The sequence below is a fragment of the Dermacentor albipictus genome, chromosome 1 (assembly GCF_038994185.2).
Source record: "Dermacentor albipictus isolate Rhodes 1998 colony chromosome 1, USDA_Dalb.pri_finalv2, whole genome shotgun sequence".
In the NCBI taxonomy this organism is placed as follows: domain Eukaryota; kingdom Metazoa; phylum Arthropoda; class Arachnida; order Ixodida; family Ixodidae; genus Dermacentor; species Dermacentor albipictus.
Genome location: NC_091821.1, coordinates 371,129,901 through 371,150,341, shown reverse-complemented (window position 1 = coordinate 371,150,341; position 20,441 = coordinate 371,129,901). Strand labels below are relative to the sequence as shown.

Genomic DNA, 20,441 nt, shown 5'->3' with positions numbered 1-20,441 from the left:
CTTTTTCACTCGGAGTTCTCCACCGCGCGCGCGCGCGCTCAAGATCGCGGAACAACACAGCACCGGAGAAAGGTGATCTTTTATTGTGTCTGTAGCTCTCAATTTACTCATCACGGCTTTTCTTTGAATGCCTCAACCGTTGAGCTTCCTGCTTCTGCTCCTCCAAGTACATTTGTCGCCAGTTCCATGTGCCTAAAACTGGTATCTGCAGCTCCTTTGTAATTTGAACTTTAAGGATGTCGCTTTCCTTCTATTACCTCCACAGACAATTCTCTGTGACATGCGAAGAATGTCACAGAAGGGGAAAAAAAAACACTTGGCAATGTCTGCTATGTCTAGCCAAGTGTACAAATTTAAGGACTTTCCAGTACTTCTAAAAATTCCAGGCTTTTCAATGCCTTGAAAATGGCATTTTAGAAATAAAGGGTTTTCAAGGATCGCTACAAACCCTGGTTTCTAGCACCTAAATAATTTTACAAGCTTATTTTGGCATGGAGTTCGGAAATTCATTCTTTTTAGCTAACGCTGCATCATCTCTGTACATTAAAACCACGAGAGCGCAACCATTTTGGAGTAAAGAAAAATACTGAAAGCTTTTAATACCACTCTTTTTCTATGGAGCTTCGTATTGCCTAGTTAGGTTTACGAATGTGCCTGGTTTTGGTGGGCGTTTCTTCGACATTTTCTGTGAGAAGTAGATGACTAACCCCCGTATTCAGAAATGTATATTAATACAAAGCCCATGCTTGACTTTATATAAACGACGCCTGGTGCGAACGTCCCCCAGACGCTCACTGCCTTTCTTTTGGTACGTTCACGACTTGCGTCATTTAGATCAAGCATGGGCTTCAAGTTATGATGCATTTCTGAATATGGGGGTAAGCGTGCGCTATTTCGGGCAACGCATTGTGCCATTGACACTGAGAGGAAACGGGGAAAACAAAGTTAACGCCCTATACTCCTAAACTTTCGTGTACCTGTGGTGTGCGTGTATCGTGGAAGAAGAAACAGCGCTAACACCAGGACGAAAAAAAGCATCGACCACACCAGCGCTTCGTGCTGTTGTCCATGTTTTTGCGTCGTCCTTGTGTTGCGCTGTTTCTTCTAAAATGCTCAACCAACTAGCCGGCAAGTCTATCCTGTGCATATATATTGAACACACGTATGAATGTAGATGGTCTTCGAAGCTTTTAGAACGAGCGCTGCCACAGGATACGAGCAGTGCACGCGTAACAAGTGGACACATTACTCATTTAAACATGCGTGCCTATGCATGTGACGCGGCTATCGGCATAAGCAGTCTCCAAATGCTGGAATGCGTGCTCTTCAAAACGCTAACGATCCGCTGCTAATGCAGGACAACAGCTCACAGCGGACTGAACCAAACTCTAAACTAATGCACTTGAAAAGAACGCCTACACGGCAGCGTGAGGCACGTCGAAATGCCTGGTACTGGCATCGCAGTTGACCACATACGAATGGAACTGGCGGAAAAAATAAACAGAAATGCTCACCAGTATACGCGCGACTTAAATTCACATACGTGGATGGTTGGCACGATACTTTGTATCCGCGTATTTTCGGAGAACATATAATGCATGGACTGGAAAAGCACTCGATCGTGAGCTGAACGGCACATTTGGTATTTTCCTGGGGTGACGACAAGCCATGAATAGTTCTCACGTCGTCGTCTACGTTGTATTCCTCCGTTAGTCGTAGCAAGGAATGGAAATGATGCAAACGCAAACGTATTCCAGTACACAACAGCACAGCACACTGCAGAGAAACTCCAACCACCGCAGCCGATTCCTCAAATACATTTGTTATGTATATAAGCTCTAAAACAACACGACTGAGCGTGGTGGATTTGTGGTGTAATGGTTAGGATGTGTGCTTTGAATTGTATAGATGCGAGTGTACGCGGGTTCGAATCCACGTGATGTATAGAGCAATGTGGTTCTCCATAAGTGTGTGATTCCCTCGACTATTGTGTTCTAATTAGATTATGTGTCTCCTGATGTGAAATTTGCTTTTTTTTCTCCGCAGTGGCGTTCGGGACACATACGCATAGGCCGATTACGAGCCGTCACGACTCATGGTAGGCAGCCAAGAGCCAGGAAAAATGACTTTAAAATCCTGCATAACATTGCTCACGCCTATTCTGAAGGCCGCTTGGAATCGGGCCACTGAGTCTGAGGAGCCGCCTAGAGAACGGTGTATCAGCGACCCTAATTTGATCTGATTTCCTGCCTGCATGCGTGGCCAGGACTTCGCTAAGAGGGTATTGGGAAGAGTAGTTGCACTCTGTTTGGGGGAGTAGAAGTACTCGGTCTGGTGGAGTGCCGTTACCCCTACGGTGAGAGTATTACCACTCTGCGGAAGAGTACTAGCACTCCCTGTGGGAAGAGTATTATCACTCTGCAGAAGAGTACTAGCAATCCCTTGCGGCGGAGTAACAAAACTCTGTCAACAGGAGTTGACCTACTCTCTCTCAAAGAGGGTCGATCTACTCTCGAAAAGAGAGTGAAATATGGGACAAGCCGCTACTCCCTCAAAGGGAGTGCCCGGCACTCTCTTAGTTTTTAGAGTGAATGAAGACAGATGCTCCACTTCAAACATGACTTCATTAGATAGCATTCAGGATATATCTGTTCGAGATATGACTATATTGTAATCATTTCGTAGCGGGCGCGTGTTTTGAAATACCTATCGCGGAGGGTTACCGTCAGTAATGCCCCTTTCCCTCAGCTGTTGAGCAATAAGGTTTATAAATGTCCTAGCATTTGTGATAATTTAACTGAAAGGGATTGAAATAAAAATTCAGCATGCAGGTTTTACGTTAAAAAAATTTCCCTATTTAGTGTTTGAGCACAGCGAAGCAATGCGGGCAGCGTAATAATTTCCCTCGAAGCAATCTTCGATTCCCGCTCGCTCAGTTTTTCTTCTCAAACTGCTACAAGAATTTATCGCACTCAGTAGAGCTGCAGCCTAACGCTGCATGAACTTGTAAATTTTGCAAACACTCATTCCTGCAGGCACGCTGTAACGCCTGCTTCGACGTTACCCTGAAGCTCTTTGTAAGGCGCACGTACTCCGTGGTACGAGCGCTCAGGCCGAGACGCATTCTGAATGCCAACGGTCTGCGCGCCGAGCGACACACACACACAGCTGTTGAATAACAATAAGCACGCCAGAAATGATAAAGCCGTTCTCCTAATGCAGTTCTTCCTTCCACTGCAAAGATATGCGCTGCGCAATTCAACGGCCCGTTGGTCTAGGGGTATGATTCTCGCTTTGGGTGCGAGAGGTCCCGGGTTCAAATCCCGGACGGGCCCAGCGGAGCTTGTTTTTGTTTTTCTGTCTTTGCCTCTTAGTGAAAGTTTTCTACATTCTACACTTTTGTGCACGTGCTACAAGACATCAAACTTTAGCAGCTGTATTAGCGTATATATATACTTACTGGTAACGAAGCACTCATATAAGGAGTTGATACAAGTTTTGGAAAGAAAAAAATGGGAATGAATGCGCCAGGCAGATATTCGCAAAATGACAAATTTAATTCTGGTGTTTTTACGTGGCAAAGGCACGATTTGTTTTCGAGGCACATCATAGTAGGGGACTCCGGATCAGCTTTGACACCAGGGGATCCTTTAACATGCTCCAAATGCATGGGACACGGGCATTCTTGCACTTCGCCCCCATCCAAATGCGGCCGCCGCGGCTGGGATTTGATCCCGTGACCTCCTACGTAGCAGCGCAATACCACAGCCGCTAAGCCATGGTGGCGGGTGAGGATATGTCGGCGCGTTCATATTCACACGTATTCAATCTTTGCATGCTCGACACGGCTTGCAAGATAGGTTGGGAAGTGATAAACAAGACATACTTTACTAGGGGTTCTCCAACAATGCGACGAAAGGCAGCGTCTGTATCAGGTCCTACATAGCCTTCAAGATTTCGGTGCACATATTCTCGGAGGCCGTGATTTTGGCGTATACTGTGGTGTCGCCACTCGTCCTCAGACAAGCTCCATCTGTGGCTCGGAGGCACGGAGAAATTGGAGTCCATTATACTGAACTGAAATTATGAGTGTTAAAAACGAGTCAAGAGCCCATCCAGACTCGCCGTGGTTTGCTTAGTGACAGTGGTGTTGGGCTGCTAGGCACGAGGTCGCGGTATCGAATACCGGCCACGGCGGCCGCATTTTCATCGGGGCGTAATGCAGAAACACCCGTGTACTTAGGGGCACGTTAAAGAACCTCAGGTGGTCCAAATTTCCGGAGTCTCCCACGTGCTACGGCGCGCCTCACAATCAGATTGTGGTTTTGGCGCGTAAAACTCCATTCTTTTTTTTTGAAATGTAGACTCTTGGCGGGCCATTTGGTGCATCCAGTAGCGTCGTTAAACGGAAATACGGGTGTCTGTCATGTACACGTCTTCTTTTTCAAGAGCGTACTCAGAACAAATATTTCTATAAAATTAAATAATGGGGTTTTACGTGCGAAAACCACTTTCTGATTATAAGACACGCCGTAGAGAAGGCTCCGGAAATTAGGCCACCTGGGTTTCTTTAACGTGCACATAAATCCAAGTACACAGGTGTTTTCGCATTGCGCCCCCATCGTAGTGCGGCCGCCGTGGCCCGGATTCGATCCCGCGACCTCGTGCTCATCATCCATTCCTATAGCTTATCAGGACGCTGATATGAGACAGAGTGCGCCGGAAACATGGGTGATGGTTTGACACTTGTGTTTGAGGCACCGCTATCGATTGAAGCTGCTTTCGACATTACATTGTTGAGGCACGAGTTAATGATTATGGAAAAGAAGCGTTGCGCCACATATAAGGGTCGTCTCAGAAGCACTCTATTTGTCCAGCTACGCAATTTAATCGGTTAAGGCACAATACAAATCAACCTGCCAATTTTTTTCTATTATTTGTTTGCTTTTTAGTTTTGCGACACAATGTTCCCTTCACACCACATAATGATTGTGGAAGTTACGAAAATTATGCTTTATGCGTTCAGATGTTATAATTCTCTGCCTAATAAAGCAAGCCGGGCAGAATCCCCGCATTTCCTGGAAGGTGCGCAACGTCTTCGAAGTAGTTTAAACAGAATGCCTAAATCAGACGTTAAAAAAGAAAGAAAGAATAGGAAAGCATCAACCGGGCAACTTCACTTACTGCGACGAATATGGGCACCTTAGCAGCAATTACTCTTTCTTTAGGGAGACCATTTTTCTCTTGTAGTACACACACTACGACGAAGCAAAGCACCTGAGGAGGGCTTTATCATTGTTGGTTACTCGTAAGTACGCTGCGCTCGTATTTTAACTTACACCCCAGGTAAAGACACGGCATCTCAGGAGGAACGCAGGTGAAATGAATAAATTTTGGCACACTGGCGCAGGGTTGGCTTGTTGAACTTAAAACTTAAATTCGTCGGCGTTACGTGCAAAAACCACGATATGATTACGAGGCACGCCGTAGTGGGGGACTACGGATTACTTTCGATAACCTGGGGCTTTTTAAACGTGCACCCAATGTATGGTGCACGCGCATTTCTGCGTTTCGCCTCGTCGAAATGAGGCGAAACGCAAGAAAGAAAGTCAGATTTGCGATGGCAATTTCTAGCTTGTGTTAAGATGGAGACACGTCTACAGTTGACATTGCGGCTTACGCAATAGTTATTAAATAGTTGATCTTACGTAATATACGTTGTTTATATTTGCTACCTCTTTCTGTGTATTTCTGCCACACATCTGAATAATATAGGGCACACATTATGTCTATTTGTTCTCTTCTTCTAAGAAACCTTTAACATTACGAATGCGTCTCGGATCGCCAGTAACATTTATCGCAGTAAGAGTGATTGCAATGAGAAGAGCACCGTTATATAGGGCCGCAAGGTAGAAAGCGGTATCACTATTAATAATAATGACAATTGGGCGTTCACCCTTTTCAAAATATCAACCACCGCTTGTCCGTGAATCTTTCTGTAGCGGGGAAAATTCCTCGCAAGTGCTTTAAGAAAAAGCAAGCTTATTTAGCCTACAGGAAAGTCTAGCATACTTTATAAATTACGTCTGCCTGCATTGTCGTGTATTGCTACCAAACAACAAATCTTAAACAATGTGTTTTACTCGTCATAAACCGCCTTACTTTCTAGATCTTAGAACCAAAAATCATCTCCTTCAAAGCAACAATATTGCGTGATGAAGAAAGAGAGGCGTGCACATCAGTGCTTGCAGGCTCATTTCTACTCCAACCTTAAGTTATAAATGCATGAGACACTTTATATCTGATATTGTTCGCAAAAGAATTCGTAGCGAAATAAAAAGATTTTTTTTTATTTGAGAGTATGTCGAAATTAAAGAATTTCTGTGAGCTTATCAGTGCCCCCAGGCTTCAGAGTCAATTGCTACATCAGCACTTACTTCACTGATTACCCCAGACGGCCCCAAAACCTGAAATCTGAGCAATTTCCCGCAGTTGCACACAGTACCGAGTAAAATGCTGCTTACAGTTACACAACGACAGCGGTGGGATTAAGTACGTGAAAAGTATCGGAAATATATTCTCCAGCTGGGATAAAATTCATTGCAATCGTAAGAGCAGAACTTAAATGGCAGCGTCACAGGCGTGTTTCGACTTTTCCAAGCAATAGAGAAGCAACGACGACGTGTAGTTCATCCTTAAAGTCGTTTTTCGCCATATTTGTACAGTGCTTTTGAAGCTCTTAAAAAATCCAGCGCTGAAACCTGAGCGCGCTATGAATACCAAAAGGCGGCCTTTCGCATCGTTCTTAGCGCGACAGAATAACAATGGAGCTCAAAAAGGAAAAAAAAATGAAGAGGAAAACAAGAGAAAAAGGCTGGTAGGCAGATATTTCATATGCTTAGAGGACTCACGCCACCTGTACGCGTCGGCCCGTTGGTCTAGGGGTATGATTCTCGCTTTGGGTGCGAGAGGTCCCGGGTTCAAATCCCGGACGGGCCCGAAATTTTGTTAGATTGGTGCACAATTCTCCCGCATTTTTTCCTTTCTTATGTTTATTGGAAAGCTGCATTAACGTACGTTCTTTAGCACATATCTCGCCGTAGGTAGGCTCCCCGAAACAACGCATTCAGTATGGGCCACGTAAATGATGTCGCGCTGTACAAAGAAAGGTTGCAAGAGAGAACAGTGAAAACGAAGGCGAGCTATACGTATAGGCACGTTCTTCCAGTTTTATTTTTCCAGGTTCGGCGCGATGCGGTATGCAACATAAATGGCCTCACAATATTTCCGACCCCCAGCCAATCTATTAGCTGTCACCAGCTTTGACGCTCATACGGCTTGTATGCGGACGCTGTCGAGTGCTGGGTCTCCTCCCTCTCCGTGTTGCTCATCAGCTCGACAATGGAGACTCGGCGCGACTACTTTCGGTGCTTTCATGTTTCTTAACGATCTCTGCGCCTCATTAGCGGCCCCCCGACTAGCGCACAATGGTGTGACAATCAGCGCTGAAAGGAGAAGCACTGCGCGGGGGTAGAAGGGAATGGAGAAGGAAGCAGGCGGTAAGCACAAGTCGTGGCACCATTGTTAGGGTGAGGTTACTGAGAGTGCCAATTTTGGGACGAGGTACACAGCTTAATCTTGTTTACGGCCAATTCTTAAGCATAACGCGTAAGCAGTGTTCGTGTTGCGACTTTCAAACCACTTTGAGTATACGGCGAACTTGCAGCCCTTGTTGGTAAATCCTGTTTGGTCTACGGAATGCGTTTTTTTCGCTGCTCATAACTTTTTAATATTACCTGTGACAGGTAGCATAATTATACCCATTGAGCTGGATTACTCAAAGAGCCGTGTAAAAGCTGCACGTGAATTCGAAGATGCATATTCGACTAATTAAAAGAAATTCAGTGAATAATTTTAATATGATTACTTCACGACATATATTACAATTTACGGATTGTAGCTAGTGGCTTTCAAAGGCATATCCCCTTTGAACGGATTCTGAGGATGGCACTGGTTTCAAGATAGGGGCCATACAACCTGCGGTAAACATACATCGTTGTTCCACTTAATTTTTTAACAGGACGCCGTTTTATGCATTGAAGCACTTGGACTTGGGCTTGGAATTAACTAGGACACCTATGAATTTGGTCGCGCGTGTATGCGGTATAAAAGGTAACCTTAAAGTTCATTCTAAGCAGATACGCCTTCCGAACTCACCGGTTACAATACGCAAACTTGTTATATGTGCCTCAAATTAATTAACGAAAACATAGTTTGCAAATTTTTGTTAGTTAGTCGATTGTGTATTTTTATCTCTGGCGCAAGTAGTGCCCACCTCTTTTGAGTATTACAGCCAAAGAACCAAGCTTACCTTATCTGCCAGAGGCTATATTTTAACCTTGCGTATGGTCGAGAAAAAAAAAGGAAAAAAACTTTAGAAAAAGAAAAAGAAAGTACACTTGGTATATATGGAACACAGGAATGGAAAAAAATAACGAAAAGAGCGGTAGGCTTCCGTTTCACGTAGGCATAAATCATCGCCGTGACGGAAAGTTATGTTTCGATGTCTTGCGCACTTTTTATTTGTGATTTATGTTTATCTACAATGCGAAGAAGCTCATTTCACGCCCGGATTTTGTTTTTGTCTGTATCATTTTTTCGAAATTGCATTGTATCATTGACATCAATGAGCTGGCCGCAGACGTTCGCCGCCCACGCTAATTCCAGAAAGCCTTAACAAGATTCCAAATCAAGGAACATTGAAAGTACTTTATTCGCCATTATTTCTGCTCAAATAAAACACCTTCGCATAAAAAAAGGAATCAGTTGTTTTTATGTAATAAATAAATAATATTGTAATTACAAATTTATTAGTACTTGGCTTGTTGATCTATGCACAATTGAAATATCACTCCAATATTTCAAAAACGCTACTATGGACATTGCGCTAGTGCTCTATGCATAAATCAGAATTTTGAGGTATCAAATTCAGCCTAACGAAAATGATATGTGGGGCTTTGCGGTGTGAGTAGGCCCCTGATGGCTGCGCTGGTATTTGCGTCTGAATTAAGCTAATGCACAGTGACATCACATTCTAGAGGCTATGCTGGTGAAATGTAACCATCCTGACCTTTTTTTGCTTTTTTTTAGTGGCATGAGCATCGAGTGAAACTCTTGTTTCTTGCGCAGCACTTCCGATTCACCTCCAACACGACGGGGAGGAAATTCAAAATAAATCAGAATAAAAAGGAAATAATAGTACAGTACAAAATTCATACATTTGATTATAAACATGATACCAGAGCATAAGTTTAGTCACAAATTGAGTTATTTAAGTGACTGTACTAACTATAATTATTTAGAAATAACTCATTACCGCACATCAAAGCACATCAAAGCACTGAATCGTAGACTTTAGAGACCCGCCACGTGAGCACGACTTTGGCAAAATTCCTGGAATCCCGGGAGTAGAAAGCGGAAGCAATGACCTCACTAAAGACAGAATTAAAAAGGCAGAATTAAATAAAGGCAGAATTATATTTAAGCGCCTAATTAATAGAAAACAGCTGCCTCCACATACGGTTCATGCGTTGCGTTTGCCTAAATTTAACCTAAAGAACACCAACGCCGAGGCATGAGTGCCACTAAGGGACACCTAAGTCAAAGATTAAGGTCACCGACTATGTTTTGTTTTGTTTTTTTTTTTCATTCACGGAGCGTTCAAGCACGTCCATCCTCAAGATCATTTCTTCGTGAAGCCCGAAGGCTGTCGGGCGCATGAAGTATTGTTGAAATCACGAGGGTCATTACTTGAGATCGCCATCGTTCTTAACTTTGTTTTTACTGATAACGTGATTAGGGTTTCCTCCATCATTATCTTGCACTTGATTTCTTTGTTTTTAAGAAATATGTTAGGATTTAATAAACCGGTCGATCACACCGTTTTACCTTGCCATACAGAGAATACAAAAGAGGTCGCTTGATAAAAGACTGTCGATCGTTAAGTACGCCTTATACTTCTTATTACGCCACGGAGCCGAAATACCCAGCGTTGCAAGAACCTCTCTTTATGGGTCATGTACTACAATGTTTCAATTCTTCATTGTTCTTTCTAGTTTTGTTGTGCCGAGCCACCTTCTACAGTGTGCGGAAAAACTGAATGGGGAAACTATGTCTCACAGAATAAAAACTTAACCTAAACTTTATTACTGTGAGGTACGATGCCGTTTAGCTGGTTTTATTAGGCTCATTTTAGTCAGCATTTAGCAGATCATTACGCATGACTTTTTTTCTACTCTTTATTTGTTTTAATCCTGTCCTGTACTAACAAATTTCTACCAAGTAAAAAGTGACTTCTAACCTACGAACAAGCCAAGCAAAAAACAACACAAAGGCTGCGTCAAGGATGTGAGAAGGTTTAATTTAAGCCAAACGCTACAGTTAAAAGCGCCTTATCTCTAACATTATTTTCAAACCTCTTTATAGCGATGTATGAGGCAGCCTAGATGGGGAAAACAATGGCAGGGAAACGATGTGCAACGAAAATTATAGTAGCCAATAGTATTCGCGTCGCAGGTTAAGGGAAAGTGCTTACCGTGTGCACGATCGTCGATTGAGTCTCGTACGTACGTATAATGGTAATGTTCTGCGCGCCGGTGTAGCTCTCGTAACGGGCACCATTTGGCTTCTCCTTACCAGCGCCATTTTCCTCCCATCCAGTCAGGTTGCACAGCTTTTCGATAAGAAAACCAACATTACGCAATGAAAGCAAGACGTAATGAAAATCTAAGTCAATCGTCTAAATCATTCAAAATTTTATTTAGAACAAGATAGCTAGGTGTCATGCTGCCGCAAAACGACCAGAGGTAAAGCGAGTGTTCCTGGGTGCCCGTATACACAAGGTATCATACATATGCATCGCGTGCAGCACACAACTTAAGCATAGATGGCACACAACAGTGTGGAGCAAGGAAGAAGATACGTGATACTAGATGCATGGTAGAAGAGACTTGGTATCTTATCTACGTGAATGATCTACATGGCATGTCACGGTATACAATGTGCGATATGCGGTATATTATCCGTATTGTATACATAGTACGAGATACATGGGTATCTTACCTAGATATAAGGTATACTATGGTGCACCATTTAAGATATAAACATGCATCCTTATCAACATGACGTACATGGTGCGGGGTAAATGGTAAAAATACACTGGTGCAATTCCGCGTGTGATCCGCCATGCGACCTGTCCTTCCAACAGTAATGCCCGATTCAACAGCTTACAACTGGTGTCTACAGGTTCAGCCATACGGATCAGCAAGCTTTCAGAAGCGTCGCACGTCGTATCTGACACACTGTTGGGCCACGTGTCTCCTGCATTTTGATACCACCAAACAGCAAGGCACAGCTGGTAGTATAGAAGCATTTTCTAATGTCATAGCCATGAGGACCTTTAACGCGATAGCGTTAAGGGCCCATGTCGCAGAAAATCCGGTGTCGGCAATGGTGTCTCGGGCGGAGAAATCTAATTTCGTACAATGCATCCTCACCCACGCAGGCCCTCCGCGTGGCGCAGAAGTGTTTACTGAACTAAATGATTTTTTTTTCAAAGTAGAATGCGCCAGAAAATTCGTAAATACGACTTACACACAACCTACAGGCATGATAGCGTCGGACTGTAATTTCAATATACGAGAAAGCATAATTTTGTTACGCGGAAGCTTAAACACAAACCCATTTTAACGCGTTAGCGTTTTCCAGTTGCCGTTTGAGTTCTGTATCAGTTGAAGCGGCGAGGCATGCTCGAGCTCGATTCCTTGCAACACGCAAAAAATAGCCATAAAGTTTGCCTTCGTTCATAGCTTTCCCCGCCAGCGTTTCCAGGAAAACATTACGGTTACATAAGCTGCAGTTGGCGGTAAGCGTGAGTAGCAGTCGGGGATCTTCGAATGCTATCGCGTTCCACTCCTAAATACGAAGCTTAAGCGTCATCCATCTTTTTTGCAAACGATCATGATTCATTAAGGATCATCAACAATAGTTAGTTAGGCCTAGAGATCCAAACTCGCACCTGCTAAAAGTGGTCCATTTTATTGCTAACTCAGGAATAGAGGTGAGAGGCAGTGCTATATGGCGTAGAAAATCATCAGAAAATTATCAATTTATTAACAAGTGCTTTTTTTATAACTACGAAAGGTCAACCATGAATAAATAAATGTCGACTGCATTGATAATCCTCCAATAGTGCAACGATGTCACTTTTTTCAACATGATTTCCTTCCGGACGTCAATTCCGTGTAGAAAGTAGCTTCAAGATATGAAGCGAACATTATCTCAGTGTGGCTCACAGTGTGTGGCGTCATAGCAACATTGACAATGAAAGAATCTGCGCGCTTTTTGGTGTACAAACATTTCCAGTCTTGCAAAGACTAAGCACACACAAAGAATCTGGAGAACACAGATTGAAATATATAACATAAATGTGATAGAATATACATTCAAACTAGCCAATTAAGCAAATGCGCCAACTTTCCTTTGGAATTTTAACCATGTGAGCGAGATCAAAGTCCCCTGAGACAGGATTAATCCTGATGTAGCCTTGGGCTATACGAAGGACAGATGCGGCCACTTCGTAGACAAGGTGGCTGTAGCGGAGGTTATGCCGCTCTCTGAAGCTTCCTGTACAAATAATAATAACTTAGCAGGTACCATTAGCAGGTAACAAAGCACGCGTGCGCCATGAAGAAACCATAACGTCATGATTGTGCAACTTCGTTTACTGACTACAGCTTCGGTGAGCGGTTGCCGCATTTGTCCCGAAGTCAGCGTTCGCGGAATCACAAAGCCAGTAATCCTGTCCCGATACTTGCATTATAGAAAAAATGTACGTCAGCTAGGCACTCTGCCAAGAGATTTACTGCTGCAGAATCATCTGAGCGAGCCTTGAAAACTGGTTTCTGGAAACTAGTTCATTTTCACGGGATGTCCGCCGTGTATACTGCGTACCGCAGCAAGGCCCGTTGGTCTAGGGGTATGATTCTCGCTTTGGGTGCGAGAGGTCCCGGGTTCAAATCCCGGACGGGCCCGTGTGAGTGCAAGCACGCATTCATTTCTACTTTTTTTCATGTGCGGTCATTCTATCGCAACATTTTTTGCTGTTGTATGGGAAGTCACATCAACGTTTGACAAATGTGATCGACGCTGTGATGGGATGTCACCCTCTTCGTCAACAGGCAATCGGTCGCTTTGTTTGTGTAATGTCCGACCTCTAAAATAATATTACAAAATACGTGGAACTTGCGCATGCTGCCGGAAACCTGCATGCACGCACAAACGTAAATAAAAAGGCGTTTTGACATCTCTTTCATGCGCCAATTTTTTTCCTGTTTATGACAAAATTTACTTTTCCCACATTTGTTGCATGTTTAGAATTACGAAAAGCGTACAGCTGAAGAACAATTTGGGAAATGCGATTTTTCAATGAATTTTGCCAAGTTTGTAGAATCTGTGCTCCATGCGAGAAATGGCCTCAGGAACATACGTCAGATACACCAGCTATTGTCTAGCAGAGTTAGATCGAGAGCACCTATCACGATACTTGAAATATATACCTGCTGTAAAACAGTGCCAAAAACAATGTAAGAAGTGAGTGTGAAAATCAATAGTCTTTTAATATGGTCATATAAAAAGCTGCCTCCTATAGCGTAATGACTTTCTTTTTGTTATTTTAGATAAAGATATGATGCAGCTTTGTGGTCTCACCAGACTTACATAGAATTAAGGCGCCGCACCCGGGAGAAAGGCGCAGGAGCTTTCCACGCAGAGAGTAAAAGAACCAACGTAACCTGTTTAGCGAGACTTCTCTTTGTGTTCGAGCACCTTCAACTGCTGTAGCACGCTTGGCATGCGATCATCCGAATTTTTCCTGCTTTTGCCTAGCAATGGCTTTCTATATAACTGGTAAGCCAAAGAGAGAGGGTGAATAGGTCATCATGAGTGACGGCATCGTTGCGTTACAGTATAAATCGTCGGTCTACGTCTAAAGGATCCGTAGCTTGGAACAAAAATCGCAGGCCACACACTCACAGGACGCCGCCAGGAGGAATGCTGCAGACTGCAAAGAGTACATCTGCTACTTGAGTGGTCTGCAGGTGCGCCCTCTAACGAGCGTGTGCTGCAACTGCAATACCACCTAAGCGAGCGAGAATTAAAAGCTTTATGGAAAAGTAACTACAAAACGAAACGTCAATTTACCAACAACAAGCCAAAGAACGTGCATGTGCGCGCGTGTGATATGCTCGTGTGTAAACATGCACACGAGCACGCGTAAGCAAAGAAAAACGTATTCGGTATAGTTCTTGAAGTCACACTAGGCGTGCACTTGCATTGCGCTGCAGACCTATATTGCGCAACGCCCACCGTTCACGTATTAATGTGCGTAAACCATCTTACCAACCTCTGCGATGCACAGGATCTCAACGGAGCACGCGATGCGTCCGCTGACGTCGTCTTCGCTTGAATTTCCTTGACTCATATTGCTGGAGTCGATGAGGCGGTTAGCAACGACGTTGTATACTTTCAGGGCCATGTTCGACGACATGGCCACGATGGTTCTTCGTAAATTGGCCAAATTCTTCAAGATAAGTTTGCTGTGTGTCTGAAAAGAATGAGGGCAATTCGCATTTGTAGTAACTAAGCCATTAAGAAACCTAAAAAAAAGGGAAATCTTCTCTAGACTACTTTTCAGGGTTGGTGGAAGAAGGAGAGAAATATCGTGGTATAGAAAACTAACGACGAAAGCCTAAAGTAGAGACAGAGACGTAAGCTGTAGTCACGCCATTGCTTAAGCGGATCTGTATTATTGCAAACCACATGTGAAGACTCATGATGATCCGAAGTTCAAGTGAAGCGTGGGCGATCCGGCAAGCTAATGTACACCACCGCCAGCTCGATACAGAACGTTCATATTTTGCCAAAGATATTTGGAGCTACACTGTGTATGAGGGGGATGATTCCAGGAAGCATAGGATGCAACTCTACTATGCCAGACCACCGGCGAGTGAGGACTGTCACTAGACGAATTGGGGAGACCAGACGGGTGGCTTCTTGAAAGCAGGTTAGAGAAGCAGCATGAACTCCTCAAGAAAAGTCCAAAACAATGATTTTGTGCAATGGACGAGGTAATTAGTTTGTTGAGAACGAAATAAAGAAGTGCACCTTGTGAATTACTCCTTTAGACATATTTTAGGGTGGTTGGGAGGGGTGAAGAGAAAGGGGTAAACATTATTGAACTATAGAGTAATGTGGTCAAGACCTGATTACCAATACTAATCAGAATGTCGTGTACTTTTGCTAACCGATACAACTAAATTATGGCATCGACTTTTGGGTACCATATCTCGTTTTCGATGAGTGCTACTGTTGTAAATTCATGCCATGGGAAAGCTTGAATGAGCGAAATTTGTTTATTGATCGACGCCTGAAACTGTTAATCCTTACTGCGCGCAATCACTTTCTGTCTGAACAAACAGGTACGCTGCGGATCTACAGCAATATTAAATATAAGTAGTGATCCTGACCACCGATAGAAAATTAAAGTAATTAGCAATCTTAGTTCGGAGTCAATATACTGGAATAGAGGAAGATCGCGATGAATATGAAGGTTATAAATACAATCCAACGCGATTCCATATATATCAGCAGTTAGTGTAAACAATCAGAGGAGTGCCTCATAATGAAGATCATGGAGATACTGGCACTAGTTTCAGTTTGCGCAAGAAATTATATTACTGTGTTACCAAGAATGAAGATTGATTCTTAACTGACACAAATGTAACCACTACATCCGCTGAGAAAGAGTGCATTTCGTCTTAGAAAGCGTGATAGTACGACAGAAAAAAAAATCTTACAATCGTCGAGGCAATTGCACTGGGATGGCCTCGCACGGGCTTCCACACGCTCAATGGTTGCGGGTTGCAGGCTCCAGTTTCTACCCTATCGCTTCTCACGATGACGAGGTTCACATTCCTGCGGAATGTCGAAAAATTGTTCATTCTACGGGTAAAACTACCCATAAGCTCACCGGAGTCAGTTGCAAAAGGCTAATAACGTTGTATCATAGATGCAATGAGACGCAATCAGAAGTGTACATCACATCTAGCGCAAGTGGCTTGAACTTAATGTACCCTTTGATAGCTGGCACAAGCTTGCATGAAATATTTCTCTGAAATGACAAGTTCCTCAAGGCTACCGTGAATGCACGTTCATTCGACGATAAGCGTTTTAACGCTTAAGGGTATACATTAGAGAGTGTGTATGAACAAACTAGAGTACGGCACACCAGTTATAGGATTGCACTCTAACCGTATATGCCAGTCTTGTGCGCACGGCACTCGCAAGCTTTGCTGATGTACAGTCTCTAGCATCTCAATAAGTGAAGACCCCTCGACCATTTTATGCGAAGCATATTACGAGAGCTCAACCCAGCTCCTCAGGCGCGGCGGTGTCGCCTTCAATACCACGTGACACCGTGACGTCACGACAGAGGAGAACCAGGGCTCCAACTCGCGCCGTCGCTCGCGGCGTCGCCCCCCGCATCGGACGCGGTGAGCGTCGAGCAACGCAGCGTTCGGCGCGACAACGAAATGTGCGCTTGAGCAAGCGCCGCACGCCTGAGCCGACGCCGACGACACCGGCTTTTCTGCGACACGAGCTCCTTAACGCTGTCGCGTTAAAATAAAGGCTAGTATCCGTTAAAGCCAGCCAGGCTAAGGTTAAGCCACAGCCATTTTTTTCTTTTGCGTTTGTCTGACCTTGTTGCAATTTACCAGATAGGCGAGTGACTGTGCGGCACAGTCTGTCTATACTAAATCAAACGTAGCCGTTCTGACAGCCTCGTAACTTTGCTTTCATGACGAGCGCATCGTAAGCAGCGCGGACACATGTGACATTATAGTACTAAAGGAACATATCAAGGTTACCTGCTCTCTGCCAGCCAAGTTCATGGGCAATGTTTTTCCACATGCATGAAGAACAGAAGCAAAAACAATAGCTGCAGTAATTTTGCTCCCGTGCGCTAAATTACGCAGCTTGAGCAGGAAACCTGGAAGCGTCCGTTAAAAAAATATACAACGAAGTGTATATGTACAATGAAGTCGTCATCTTTGCAATCAGGCAGCTAAAAGGCAGCGCTTGTAGAATGAACAATCGTAAAGCTGGCGCAAGATATGTTTGCAGAATAAAGTGGATTTGGTCACTCACGAGGTGATGCCCTTGATGACTTCAGCGGTCTTGTCGGCGGGAAAGCGACCCCTCGTGTTCACAAACGTCAGGCCAAAAAACAGGATGAATGAATCCCCCGCCATCAACCTCATTTGAGCGACAAGAGCCTGAAAAAAGAACGTATTAGAAAATATGAATTCATTACTAAAGGAAGGCCAAACGCTACACAATGTTTCACTATAATATCGAATTGAATCGGCACAGCTAATCGCATTAATTGTATTCAACTTGTATTTGGATAATGAGCATAATGCTTGTATTACGCCGAGAACCAAGCAAACGTCAAACAAGCACTCTTAATCCCAAATATACATAGCCATAGCATTGCGGTAATTTGGCTTTGCTTGCTCAAGATTGTAGTTTAATGCAGTGGTATTAGCAATTTTGAAAGGCATAGCTTTTTTTTTCGAGGGTACAGTGTCGTAAATTAGTCCTATCAGCAGGTGAATACCTTTTTCTATTAACAGTCAGGGTGCTTAATAACAATTCTGCCTTTTACATATTGCACATTAAACACCAGCATCCAGTGTTCCCATGTGTCTCAAAATGCGACGTAATTACTCAAAAATCAATGCGGCAGCGGCCATTATAAATGATGCCTTGCGGGATACGCACATAAAATTATCTCTTTAAGCGCTACTGTAAAGGCATGAATTGAACTTGTATACTGAGTATCAAAAACATTGCTCTTGCAGTTCGCGTGCGCAAGCGGCTTCATCAGAACATAAGCTCTTATGATTCATAATTTGAGAATGTATCAAAAAATTGCAGGCGTAACAGCAGCGTCAAAAAACACACACAAAAGAAATGAACACTGACCGACATGGACAATCGCTGCAACGGAAGGAAATTGCTGGTTAACAAAGAAAGAAGGGCCCACTGTAGATGAAATATACTACAGTAAAACCAGTTCCTGGGCGAGCTGGTCATTTATTGCAGGCATAACAGCAGCGCCAAAAACACACACACTAAAGAAAGGAACACTGTCAGACACGGATTGTCCGTGTCTGTGAGTGTTCCTTTCTTTAGCGTGTTTTTTGGCGCTGCTGTTCTGCCTGCAATAAGCGACCAACTCGCCCAAGAACTCGTTTTACTGAAGTATCAAGAAAGTTGTGCATGCGAGGTTAAGTGCAAGAACTCGGCGGGAAAGCGACCCCTCGTGTTCACAAACGTCAGGCCAAAAAACAGGATGAATGAATCCCCCGCCATCAACCTCATTTGAGCGACAAGAGCCTGAAAAAAGAACGTATTAGAAAATATGAATTCATTACTAAAGGAAGGCCAAAAGCACGAAAGCACTCCAAGCTCTAACGAGACACAGACCAAGGCAATTAGGCCTAAGTTCCGAAAAAGAAAGTGGTCCTAAAGTGATAATAACTGTATGTGCTACAGTAGAACAGCCAAAATAAATGAAGTCGTAAGAGCAGATAAACTTAGTTAACAAACACGTTCTTGTTACCCATTTTACGTGTGCGTTGGAAGCGTACGGGTAAAGGGCTGTTCCAGAAGCACCGCAGCTGCCTCACTGCAAGCCCTGACTCAGCGATTGCCTGTCTCATTAGAGATAACGCCATTACGTGAGCAAAAGTAATTGAATATGAACGTCTGCTCATTAGCACACCTTTTTTCGAGCACGTGATCAGAGTGACGACTTCTTGCACCCCCTCCTATACCTACATGCATTCTGAGCGGAATTTTGACACTGGCATATGAGTGGACTCTAGAACGATTCTATAAGTGAATAAAATATACTTGAAAAACAACCTAAGCTTCCGTTCTTATGTTAGCAGTAAAGTGGCAAGGGCATGTTATTGTACTTCTTTCTGTATTTCCTTCTTCGTTTGTCTTTTTTTATTTTTGGTAGCACGTTATGAGCAATGGCAGATGATAGTCAGTGCCTAAGCTGACACAAATTAGTTAGGTAAATGGTAAATTAAAATTATCCAAATTTTTTTCGTTTGTATAGCTGTACGGCACATAATGCAACTGCAGAATTTTAGCCTACCTCTTTTCAAGACATGACCACTTAGCATATAATCTTCGAACCAGCAGCAGTTCCAACATAGTGAGCCTCAAAAATGAGGTTTGAACTATAGAAGGCTTATTCGCAGCAAAAGTCGTCCTTGGGCCCTTCAATACAGTGCTACATGAAGGACTGCTGCGTGTTGGGCGTGTTATACGAACTTGGACAACATTTTAGCGCCAGCAGACAAGGGCAAAAAGGGAGACGTAGACACAACGATGCATTAACTTCAACAGTTTATTATCGGAAATATTCACACATTTACACACCATGCGCAGCCATGCCAATCATGGTCCAAACTTCGTATTGCTCCTTTCAATAAGACCAGTCGACAACCAGATCGACAGACAGATTGTGAGCAGAACTTTCAACATACCGTCTGATTGCTTGTGCAACTATAATTTCACGCACGTGTAATCCCTGGTCGTATCTCTCCTCGTTGTCAAGAGTTCGGCTGCTCACCTTTGTTTAATGATTGCGTGGTTCTTGCCAGAGAAAGGGATAAGGACGTGCGTTAAATTATATTGGCACACGCTATCAGGTGGAATGGTGAAAGCTGTGTTTCCACGGCGTCTGTTGACCTCTTTGATAAAGAGACGGCCTTTTTGGAGGGAGCAGTATGACGTTTTGACCGGTAGTGACGCTATTGCGCATGGTGTGCGAATTATCCTAAGAGCATCCGAGTGTCTACGTCACCTTTTGATTTCACGATGACCACAAGCACCGTAAAGATATAACAAATGTTAATTAAATTTAACAGGCAAGTTAACTAGGGAAGCAGTTAAATTACCGTTCATGAATTTATCACCCATTTGACCCCATTGCAGCTAAATCATACTGCAAGAGGAAGGAAAACAAAACATTTGAATTTGCAACTAGTGCACTGTTGTCAAGTTGTTTTTTGTCTATACCTATGTGGAACGGAAGTATGGGGTTAGTCGACGAAGCCATCTGCTGTTCCAAACTGAAATCTGCTAAGGCCACATAGTGTGCATAGTCGAGTGCAGGTCTTACTGAATGCAACATAGGCAGTGCATGCCAGTGTTTGGCTTCACCCACCGTGGTGGCTTAGCGTGGCTTAGCGGCTATGGTGTTATGCTGCTAAGCGCGAGGTCGCGGGATCAAATCCCGG

At 43.7% G+C, this 20,441-nt stretch overlaps 2 protein-coding genes and 3 non-coding genes across 8 annotated transcripts in view; 3 read left to right on the top strand and 2 right to left on the bottom strand.

Moving 5' to 3' along the window:
• Positions 1-18,316, bottom strand: part of LOC135904118 (uncharacterized) — a 34,671-nt gene extending 16,355 nt beyond the window's left edge. For 2 of the 4 annotated variants that reach the window (XM_065434739.2, XM_065434737.2), the window contains exons 1-5: positions 18,106-18,316; positions 17,266-17,393; positions 15,915-16,032; positions 14,462-14,662; positions 10,595-10,732 (exon numbers count right to left, since the gene is read on the bottom strand). In XM_065434739.2, the coding sequence (XP_065290811.1) occupies positions 10,595-10,732; positions 14,462-14,662; positions 15,915-16,032; positions 17,266-17,393; positions 18,106-18,216 (696 nt within the window). In that variant the 5' untranslated portion in view covers positions 18,217-18,316. The remainder of the gene's footprint in view (positions 1-10,594; positions 10,733-14,461; positions 14,663-15,914; positions 16,033-17,265; positions 17,394-18,105) is intronic. The other 2 variants (XM_065434736.2, XM_065434738.2) reach the window with 2 other exon arrangements.
• TRNAP-UGG (transfer RNA proline (anticodon UGG)) lies at positions 3,264-3,335 on the top strand. The gene has a single exon. It is a non-coding gene; the product is annotated as a tRNA-Pro (tRNA).
• On the top strand, positions 6,928-6,999 carry TRNAP-UGG (transfer RNA proline (anticodon UGG)). The gene has a single exon. It is a non-coding gene; the product is annotated as a tRNA-Pro (tRNA).
• On the top strand, positions 13,020-13,091 carry TRNAP-UGG (transfer RNA proline (anticodon UGG)). Its single transcript has one exon. It is a non-coding gene; the product is annotated as a tRNA-Pro (tRNA).
• Positions 18,317-18,387: 71 nt separating the features above from the next.
• Positions 18,388-20,441, bottom strand: part of LOC135904108 (uncharacterized) — a 48,611-nt gene continuing 46,557 nt past the window's right edge. Inside the window, exon 11 of the mRNA XM_070530752.1 lies at positions 18,388-18,519. Within this exon, the coding sequence (XP_070386853.1) occupies positions 18,388-18,519 (132 nt within the window). The remainder of the gene's footprint in view (positions 18,520-20,441) is intronic.